Below are 10,032 nucleotides of genomic sequence, written 5' to 3' on the forward strand. Positions count from 1 at the left end.
GTTGTCGCAATGATGTGTGACTGTGAGATAAAACACAAACCTTTATCTAAAAAACTGCACTTATTATTTTATATTCCTTACATGTTCCCGCTCTGGCTATCAATTAAAGTGTTTCGCAATGTGCTCTTAACAAAAATTCTATAAGCAATTACAAATTTGAATATTGGTCACAACAAAATACAGTTAATAGTTTTACATTGATAGAAGAGTATTTTCGTTCATCCACAGATTATTCTATTGTGTAGAAATACAGTTAGGTATAGCAATTTGCATTAATACATTACTTTCATTTTACTTTTGTTGCTTTCCTTCGATCCAAGAAAAATAGAAAGCAACCAAAATTAAACTGATAAAAATAAAAAAATACAGATAATAGTTTTACATTAATAGACGAATAATTAGGTTTAGACAACCTTACTTGTCTCTTATGCGAAAATTTTTCGTGTGTGGTTTTTTCACTGGATCTGGAGATCTGGTGATCCCTAGCATCTTCAATGCTTCAAGTCCACAACAGCGACATTACCTGTAATATAGAACACGAAATAATAAAATAATCAAATGTATTTAATTTAAACATCAACATACAAATACAAAGAAGAGATATTTAAAAGTAAAAAAATCTATATACTTTGCTCCAGAAGGCTATTAAATACCTAGCACATTATATCCTTTGGCGCTACGCGTCTCAGGTTGTGCTCGGTATATAATAGCTCACTTCTCGACCTAGGTATATAATATACTACTCAAAATAATACTTAAAAGGAAAGTTGAAATTCGATTTTCAACTGCTAATACTTTTTAGAAAAAAAATTCAATATTTTTCTCGTACTCTTTAAGTGAGCCTCGATAGTCTTTAAAAGAAATGACGCCAATTTTTAACTTTCTGCGCGCAAAATACAACTGATACTGCTCTATTACTCAATAATGTGGTTGGCCCTGGACGAAATTTAGTAACGTATTCTCTTAAATAATGGCTTTGTTTTGAGGTAACAAAAGGAATTGGAGTGTTGCGGTGGTGCTCGAAGGAGCAAATGATCGTGTGACTCAGATTAATAATAATTCGGTCGTAGCGTGAGTTAATACGTCATTATTCGCAATAGCACTTTTCTTGTGACTTTTAAAAACATTTATTATAACATGGGTGCCAAATATTTAGTATTACATTGACTTTTTGGTAATAAAGTTGGATTTCTGCAGAACTTAAGCCCTTATGCATCAGTCGCCGCTGGCAGTCTGTCATGAAATGACATGAAGAATAAGAGGATTTCAACACTGATTGATGTTGTAGTGCCTCGAATTGAATAAAAATATCTCTAAATCTGATAAGCAAGTGTAGGTTGAAAAATGTATTAAAAACAAGAATGTAGGTTTTGTATAGGATTAAAAATTTCATGTGACATTAACATGTTGGTAAGTAATCTTGGGAGCGCCGCTTCTAGAATGCATTTCAGAACTATTTTTGGCGAAGTACCAGTTTTCTCCCCTACACGATTTCATTATATTAATGAAAAATAAATAAATAAAATGTTTATTGAATTTGTTCTGTTCCAGCTCAAGTTTAAATCTTCATTACTCCGGCCAAATGCATAGTATTTCTAATATATCTGAAAGAGAAGGACATTATACGACGACTACGCCCCCTCCTCCACCACTACCCCCGCCACATCAACAACATTCTCAATCACAATTATCTCCGGTGACCCCCTCTCATGGAATTCCTAGGTTTTTGAGAGCATTTTTGCCTAATCAACAAAGAACTTTTGTGCAAATTAGAGAAGGCCTAACGTTGCAAGAAGCATTAGAAAAACCGATGAATCGACGAAATCTGAATTTTGATATGTGCCGTGCTTATCTAGGAGAAGCAAACTCCAATCAGTTAGTAAGCTGGCAGGCAGACATTAGTAGTCTGGACAATGACTTAATTACAATTAAAATAATAGATAAAATTCCAATTCCTACTAGTATCTCACACAATTATGTAAGAAAGACATTTTTTTCGATCGAATTTTGTGAAGTGTGTAGAAAGTTAGTGTTTTCCGGGTTTCACTGTAGGACGTGTGGATACAAGTTTCATCAGAAATGTGCTACTGGCGTTCCGCCAATCTGTCATTTGGTAAGTCATCTCTTAAATCTTTGAGCCAAGTAGTATTTTCAGTTTTGAGTTTTGGCTAACTAGATTAGATGATGAATAAGATCAACAATTAATTGTTTTGAACAAAATTGTTGTTGAAAAGAACGACATTTGAAACATGATTTAAATCTTGATTCATTACAAATTCACTTTAGGCCCCTCGCGGCGCTGTAAAGCTTTTTCAGTTCTTTGCCTCTTTTCTTATGTAGCTCTCCCGCTGAAGCTCACTACACACGGACCGACAAATCGTTACGTGTTAACTATGCAGTCCACACTGTAGAAATTAATCGAATGTATGGTTGGTAAAACGGTGCAGATTTTTCACTGTTCAAGTGGTCGTTGTAAAAGTGCAGCATGCCGTTCGGAAGTGGGCCTCGGTTAGGTCTGACCGATCGTTCGGTTAAAAAGTGTCGGATGTACCTTTTGAATGTTAACTTAAACAGAAAAACAGAAATTATCATGTGTTACTACAACTGCAAACAGGAATTATTCTGTTCTACTACCTTGATGAAGGACAAGCAGCAAAAACACCCTTCTGTCAAAAATCTATTATTTAGCGTTATGTTAGAGTTTGCGCCCTTGTTCTTATTTTTGGTCGCTTTATAATACCGCGTTCAGACCTGAAGACTGGGACACATTCATACGATCAGACTACGATCATACACGCAGACGAAGATCTAAGAGAGAAATGGTGCTAGACTTTCAATCGCGTAAATGCTGCAAGTTCACATCTTTTCGCTACCAGTCCGAACTGTATCCGTTCTTGTACCCTTTATGTTCCGATTATCGTGGCTATTCGATGTCTCTTTATTATCCATTAGAGGGAAGAGCGATTATCCATTAGAAGAAAGCGCCGGGCAAGACGGTATAAAAATGAATTGCTCAAATACGGTGGGCAAAGACTAACAGAAGAATTAACAACTTTAATACAGAAAATTATATATCAACACAAAATCCCAGATGAATGGCGAACCAGCACTACTGTGCTAATGTTCAAAAAAGGGGATAAGAGAATACCATCAACCAGGATCTACAAAACCGGCGTGAGGCCAGTTATGACATATACCGCAGAAACCAGGCCAGGAACAGCCAAAGACTCCTAGAGATAGCTGAGATGAAAATACTCTGTAGAATTACCGGGAAGACACTGCTGGATAGAGAGAGAAGCGAGGATGTCAGAACAGCCTGTAATCTCAAGACCATCAATGAATGGGTAGCAAACAGGAAGAAGGAATGGACTGAGCACATACACAAGATGGACCACCCCAGACTTGTGAGAATCGCTCGCGACATGTCCCCATTGGGACGAAGAGTCGTTGGTCGCCTCAGGAAACGATGGAGCGACAGCCTCACGCAAGTGAACGATAATTGAACAGGCGATTTGCCTAAAATCAAGAATGACGAAGAAGAAGGGAAGAAAGCGATTCCCGTTGTTAGGTTTGGTTGGTGATATCTTTTGGTTTGTTTTTATTACATTTGAATAAATGAGCATAAAACCTGAGGCGCTTGTTGAAGAAGTGCGGAAATATTCGGTACTGTTTGACCAGGCCAGAGAGTAGTACCGAAACTCCTCAAATATTGGTAATAGGTATAAAGTCCTCAAAAAAACAAGCAAACGGCGGCTTGCAGTTAATGCTTTTCTAAAATACGTGTCTTGTTTAAATATGTTTTCCCAAAATGCTAAACGCCGACATGCACATTCTAAAATACTGGTAGAATTCTCCATCGTCGTCCAACATGAAGTCCGACTATCGGAGCCGAAAATCGGAACGACGACAGAAGAGTTAAGGCGTGCCTCCTACTTTCCGTTCTCGCACCGATCTGATTGTTTGGGCATCGACAGACGATACTCTGATTGCAGTAGTGACTAGTGATGACAAATGTGTCCCAGCCTTTAGGTGACGCAAGCGCAATGTGAGCAAGACACAACCGCCACACTATGTGTCTCAATTCAAATAAAGTGTCGTAAGACGTTAGAGCGTCTATCAACTGTAGCTGAAGACGGTCTAAATATAAAAACTGAACGAAAGCGGCATATATTTTATAGAAAGCCGTAGACTATTAAATACTAAGCATCAGAAGCAGAAGAACATGCATGATAGCTATAGCTGGTAAGGAATGTACCAACAAGAGTAAAATAGAATCAGAGCGAAGAGCGAAAAGGGCGAAAAAAAGATATTGGGTTGGGATAAAATAAATCAATCAGCTTTTCCGTAGATGGCTGTTATTATGGATATCTTCTAAAGACTAGCTATCACTTTTAAATTGATGCTCGTTGAAAAGGTTTTAGTCCATTCAGTTGTTACGTTGGACGTCAACACAGGAAAAATTCCGTACATTAGTTTTTCTTTGGTAAAGGGAAAAATGCAAGCGATTGAAATTGTGAATGATGTTGATGGCCTCAATGATGTAATAGCAAATTACTCGTAATCAGTATCATGGATTCCGTAGTAGCAAATGTCGACAAAATCACAGAAATAATTGAAATTAACCAGTATGTTATCAGTCGTAGCTGAAGCCAAGGAGCTAAATGTGTACAAATCTGGATTAAAAAAGAACCTCGATTTTTACATGCCACACCAATTGACACAAAATGAATCAATGTCCATTTCAAAACTTTGGTCAAATTCGTCAGGTTTGATCCTTTTTTTTAATGGATGGTGATTCAAATGAGAAATGGGTAACATACAACAATGTGCAAAAACCATCGTGGTTAAAGCGGGTTCTGCGGTGCATTTGGTGAGCCTGAAAAGGAACTATTTATTACGTGTACGAGTTGCTTCCATATGGCCAAACACTAATTGGGCTAATAATAATAGCTAATAATAAAAATTGGGATCTCTGCTGTCGACAAATGGAAATTTTGGATGTAGAGATTGACCAAAAACAGCCTTCATTGACCCGACAATCCCGACAATACTGTAGTGGCTCATCGGAAACTCCATGAGCTTGATTGACTTGTTTTGATGCATCTACCAGCTAACCCGGATGTGACACCAAGCGATTACTATGTTTTTAGAGATATGAAATTGGTATCCAGAGAAGATTGTGAAAATCAATTATAATGATTTTTCGCTAATAGGGAACAAGACTTCGATGAGAGAGGCATTATGAGGCTTTAAAATGGTTAAACAAAACAAATTATAAACGAAAACTGTGTACGGGAATGGTGAAAAGGGCCTCTAAGGCCTACTCGCTGGACCCATCGGGTCCCCCCACAATACTACTACTTCCTCAACCTACTATAAAGGTGAAAACTGACTGTCACACTATATGAATGAACATGCTTTTCTGAAGTAAAAAGGGTGGAACAGAAAAACCTAAACAAAGCACCTATACTATTTTGTTCCATACAAAGGAAAATGGCTAATGAAGCACTAAAATTGTAGACGATGGAACAAAGCTAGTCCAACACATCAAATCCAACAGTCATTGAACCAGTATAGCTAATTTGAACAGACGAATAATATCAGTGAACAGAAGAGCCGAAAATAATAATATCAATGAAATCGGCAAAAACTGAAAGATTACGAGGACCGTCACGAACATAGAGAACTTTTTGACAAAGTGAAGTAGATACCTAGCAAAGCAACTGAGATTATTCAAGATAACAGGGGGAAAACCATCATCAACCCCCATCAGCAATATCGAAACTAAATGTTATATGGTGATGATGAAGCAGCAGCTGCAGAAGAAAGTAATGCGAAGAAATCCAAATATTTTGAAATGAGAATTAGAAAGCTCGTTAAAGAAAAAAAAGTAGATCTGCAGAAGACGGAATAATCGCGAAAACACCTAAGGAAATTGGAAGAAAAAGAGAGAAGTTGAGACGGAAATAATCTTTAGAGTGCGAAATTAAATCTAGAACCTGGGGAAATTACCGTAAGCCTATTGAATTCTTATTTACCGCTGTACGTACCGAACGATAGGTGCGATTTCTCTCACGTAGCCAACACACAACATGCATATTATCAACTTTTCTATGTGTGTTCTTGTTCTAAGGTGTTTTACTCGTGTTACTAATATACAAACTAACATGTTCGTTTATTAACTTAATGGATTTTTTGCTTTGAAAACAAACCGTGAAAAAAGCTTGTTTTAGTTGCATCCCATAAAAAAGTTTCAAAATTGTAAAGAACCTAACGAGTGTTATTGCTGTATAATGCCGCAATTTTGTTCTAAAATATGCTTATTTCGGTTAGCAACAAGATGAACATTTTTCAAAACAGACAGGAGCGTTTTTACAGATAAATATTAAACACTTTTTTACAAATTTCAACATACACATAGTAATGTTACGGTATACTGTTCTCTTTAGGCCAGAAATTCAGAAGCGTTCTATCGATACCTTTTGTCACGACCGATGGAATCAAGCGCCGGAATTCTTCAAGTGGGTTCAGCTCATAAGATCACTAAACAGCAACCTGAACGTCAACCAGGCAGTCTTGGGCAACAGGATAGATCCAGTTCGGCACCTAATGTTTGCCTGAATAGTGTTAAAGGTTTGTAGGTTGAAACTGATTAACGCAATTTATAAGTTTTCGACAAAACTCTACAAAAGTAAAAAAAATCCAAATCGAAAAGGTCTTCGATAAAACACCTGAATCACCGATGCGGAAAAAATGGTCTACTGTCTTTAATCGAGAAGAAAATGTGCACCTGCTTTCATCATTAGCTTATCCTTGTCCACTGCTGGACATAAGCCTCCCGTAAATTGACCTACAAAGTTCGGTCCCGAGCCGTCTGCATCCAATTTGCACTTACGCCTCTCAGATCGCCTGACCATCTAGTTGGGTGGTCGTTCTCTACTCCTTAGATCATCCGCTCTTGGTCTCCATTCCGTAATGCGTTTTGTCCATCTATCATTCGTCATTCCGGCGATGTCTTGACCAATTCCATTTCAGCCTTATGAAAACTTTATATCACAAATTTAAACCGCTTAATATCCTGTCATTTAATAAGAATAGCAAATACCCAGTAACAAAATGATTCAATTTGCTCTCCTGAAAATAACGCTTTTTTGAGATGTTCTCTTCTTGCGAAAGATATATACGCTCTTCTTGCGCGTGAACGATATAATGGACTTTTCCTATTCCAGAGCATCTAAATATACAAGGTGGCATTTTGAAAACGAACAATGGGCTGTAAGTACATACAGAAAAAAAATGTATGTGTGGCCTGGCATACTAAGAAATAAAATAATTGGGCTTTTTATCAATGGAAACTTAACCAAATCTATGAAGAGTTGGCCATTGAACCCCTCATAAGTTCTGAGATACAAAATTAGAGGAAGGGTAATGGAAGTCTAGCTATGGATGAAAATTTGCTGCATTTTCAACAAAACGATGCGTGTTTATAATTTAACTTGACTCTCAGACTCTATTGAAGACCTTCGGTAAAAAATCTGCAATGTCCAGCTATCCCTAAAGAAGCCTAAGAATTTTGAAGCCGGCAATATTTTTGTTTAGAAACTCTTGGTCGACATTTTGGGCAAATACTGCGAAGGTATCATTCCTAAATTTATTAGGATATTTATAGAGACATATTCACTCATATTGCTGAGTCACCTTGTATTATAATTTCCAATGCATTAAATTGTTCACACTAAAATATTATATGGTTTTGTGTAATAAATTTATGTCTTATTATTCATATGCAGTTCCTGATAGAGGTCTAGAAAGGGTTAGGCCTTTTCCAAGTTTAATGCAACCCTATGGCGATGATGCACCACACTGTAGAAGTACACAGGCGTCACCTACTGGAACACACCACCCGAAAAGACCGAGAGCAAGGTATATACTTGAAAATTTTATCTGATATACAGGGTGTTTGGTAAGTAGATGCATTCCTTGTAGGAGGTGATAGTGCAAGTAATATTGGATATATTTCCTTAATAGACCATATTTCGAAAACTCTTAGTTTTCAATCTACAAGGTGTTGAGGTTTCTATTTAAAAAATTATACTTATTAATATTGCGGAAACCGCTTGAAAACATTTGTTTCTTAAAACTTTAATACCCTGTAGATCGGTAACTAAGTTTTCGGAACATGGTCTATTAACGAAATATATCCAAAATTACTTGCACTATCACCCCCTGCAAGGAATGCATCTACTTACCAAACACCCTATATATAAGTTGTCTGAATCTGAAGGATAAATATTATCTATAAAGACATAGAAACAGTGATAACTTGATGTAATGAATGATTTTCTTGCAGATCTGCAGATGAAAGCAAACCGCTTTTAGCAGCTCGTGAAAGTATTGAAGATTGGGAGATACCAGCCGATGAAATTCTTGTAGGTGCAAGAGTAGGATCCGGTTCATTCGGAACTGTTTATAAGGCACATTGGCATGGTCCAGTGGCAGTTAAAACACTTAACGTTAAAATACCAACAGTCGCACAGTTGCAGGCTTTCAAGAACGAGGTAGCCGTTTTACGGAAAACTCGTCATGTCAATATTCTCCTTTTCATGGGTTGTGTTAGTAAGCCGCAATTGGCAATAGTAACGCAGTGGTGTGACGGTAGTAGTTTATATAAACATTTACATGTGGCGGAAACCAAGTTTCTGTTGTTGACCGTTATTGAAATTCAAAGACAAATTGCACAAGGAATGGAATACTTACATGCCAAGAATATTATACATCGAGACTTGAAGTCAAATAACATATTTCTGCACGACGACTTGACTGTGAAAATAGGTGATTTTGGTCTAGCAACTGCAAAAACTCGATGGTCTGGATCTCATCAATCTCAGCAGCCTACGGGGTCTATTCTGTGGATGGCTCCAGAAGTGATTCGTATGCAAGAAGAAAGTCCTTACAGTTTTCAAAGTGATGTATACGCATATGGAATTGTAATGTTTGAATTGCTGTCCGGACAGCTTCCCTATGCCAATATTAACAATAAAGACCAAATACTTTTTACTGTGGGAAGAGGGTATCTGAGACCCGACCTGACTTTACTAAAGCAAGATACTCCAAATGCTTTGCGGCGGTTGCTTGAACAGTGCATAAAGTATGATAGAAATGATAGGCCCCTCTTTAGACAAATTTGTTCATCATTGGAAAATTTGTTACGAAATCAACCAAAAATAAGCAGGTCTGCTTCAGAACCTAATATGAATCGGACCACTTTATCTGATGACTTTAGTTATACTTGTCAAAGCCCTAATACACCTTCCAGATACAGCAAACATTTTATGTTCTATGGAGCTACTGGGAATATATAAGCAATTCCCATGATTGAGGATTGGGTATGTGTTATTTTGAATGCAAGTAGATTTCATTTTTTGTTTCATTGATATCACAAATTGTATACTTTCATGTATGTAATATTATTCTACATTTGTATTTAAATAGTCACTCATTGTTATAAAGCAAATTACACCTGTCTAAAGTGTTTATTTATATTTTGTGTAATTAATGTTGTGCATATCATTATTTAATGATTTGAAAAAGCTAGTCAAGTATAACGAATAAGATACTACTTCCACAAAAAGTCAGAGTATAGATTTCGGTTGAACCAGTATTTTGGATTTGCACTTCCTTAATAAAGATTATACGTTTTTTGTATGTAAGATATATTTAAATTATTTGGACTAATTAGATGGACAACCTACGAAAGTGAAATGGATATACATAAAAGTTATACTAATTTCCTAAATAAACATATATGATTTTGATTATTATTTTTCAACTCCGTGCCTGAATATTTCAACAATTACTAAATGTATAAAATGATGCTTTACGAGCTTAAATTGTCAAAATGGGGAATCAGTCCGTCTGAAAAAAAAAACTTGTGCTACAACATACCATTTGACAAAAAATATATATAATATACCCTAAATGAATGGATAAATCTGGCAAACTACATTTATGGTTTTGTTTTATGTCATAACG

The 10,032-nt window shown here is 36.5% G+C and overlaps 1 protein-coding gene across 1 annotated transcript in view; it reads left to right on the plus strand.

Moving 5' to 3' along the window:
* The window catches only part of LOC109543674 (raf homolog serine/threonine-protein kinase Raf), a 12,031-nt gene extending 2,216 nt beyond the window's left edge, over positions 1–9,815 (plus strand). Inside the window, exons 3-6 of the mRNA XM_019913497.2 lie at positions 1,552–2,113; positions 6,450–6,633; positions 7,791–7,923; positions 8,351–9,815. Of these exons, the coding sequence (XP_019769056.1) occupies positions 1,552–2,113; positions 6,450–6,633; positions 7,791–7,923; positions 8,351–9,362 (1,891 nt within the window). The 3' untranslated portion in view covers positions 9,363–9,815. The remainder of the gene's footprint in view (positions 1–1,551; positions 2,114–6,449; positions 6,634–7,790; positions 7,924–8,350) is intronic.
* The last annotated feature ends 217 nt before the right edge of the window (positions 9,816–10,032 follow it).

The sequence above is a fragment of the Dendroctonus ponderosae genome, unplaced genomic scaffold, assembly GCF_020466585.1.
Source record: "Dendroctonus ponderosae isolate FM_Combo_2020 unplaced genomic scaffold, Dpon_F_20191213v2 Dpon_F_20191213_1, whole genome shotgun sequence".
In the NCBI taxonomy this organism is placed as follows: Eukaryota; Metazoa; Arthropoda; class Insecta; order Coleoptera; family Curculionidae; genus Dendroctonus; species Dendroctonus ponderosae.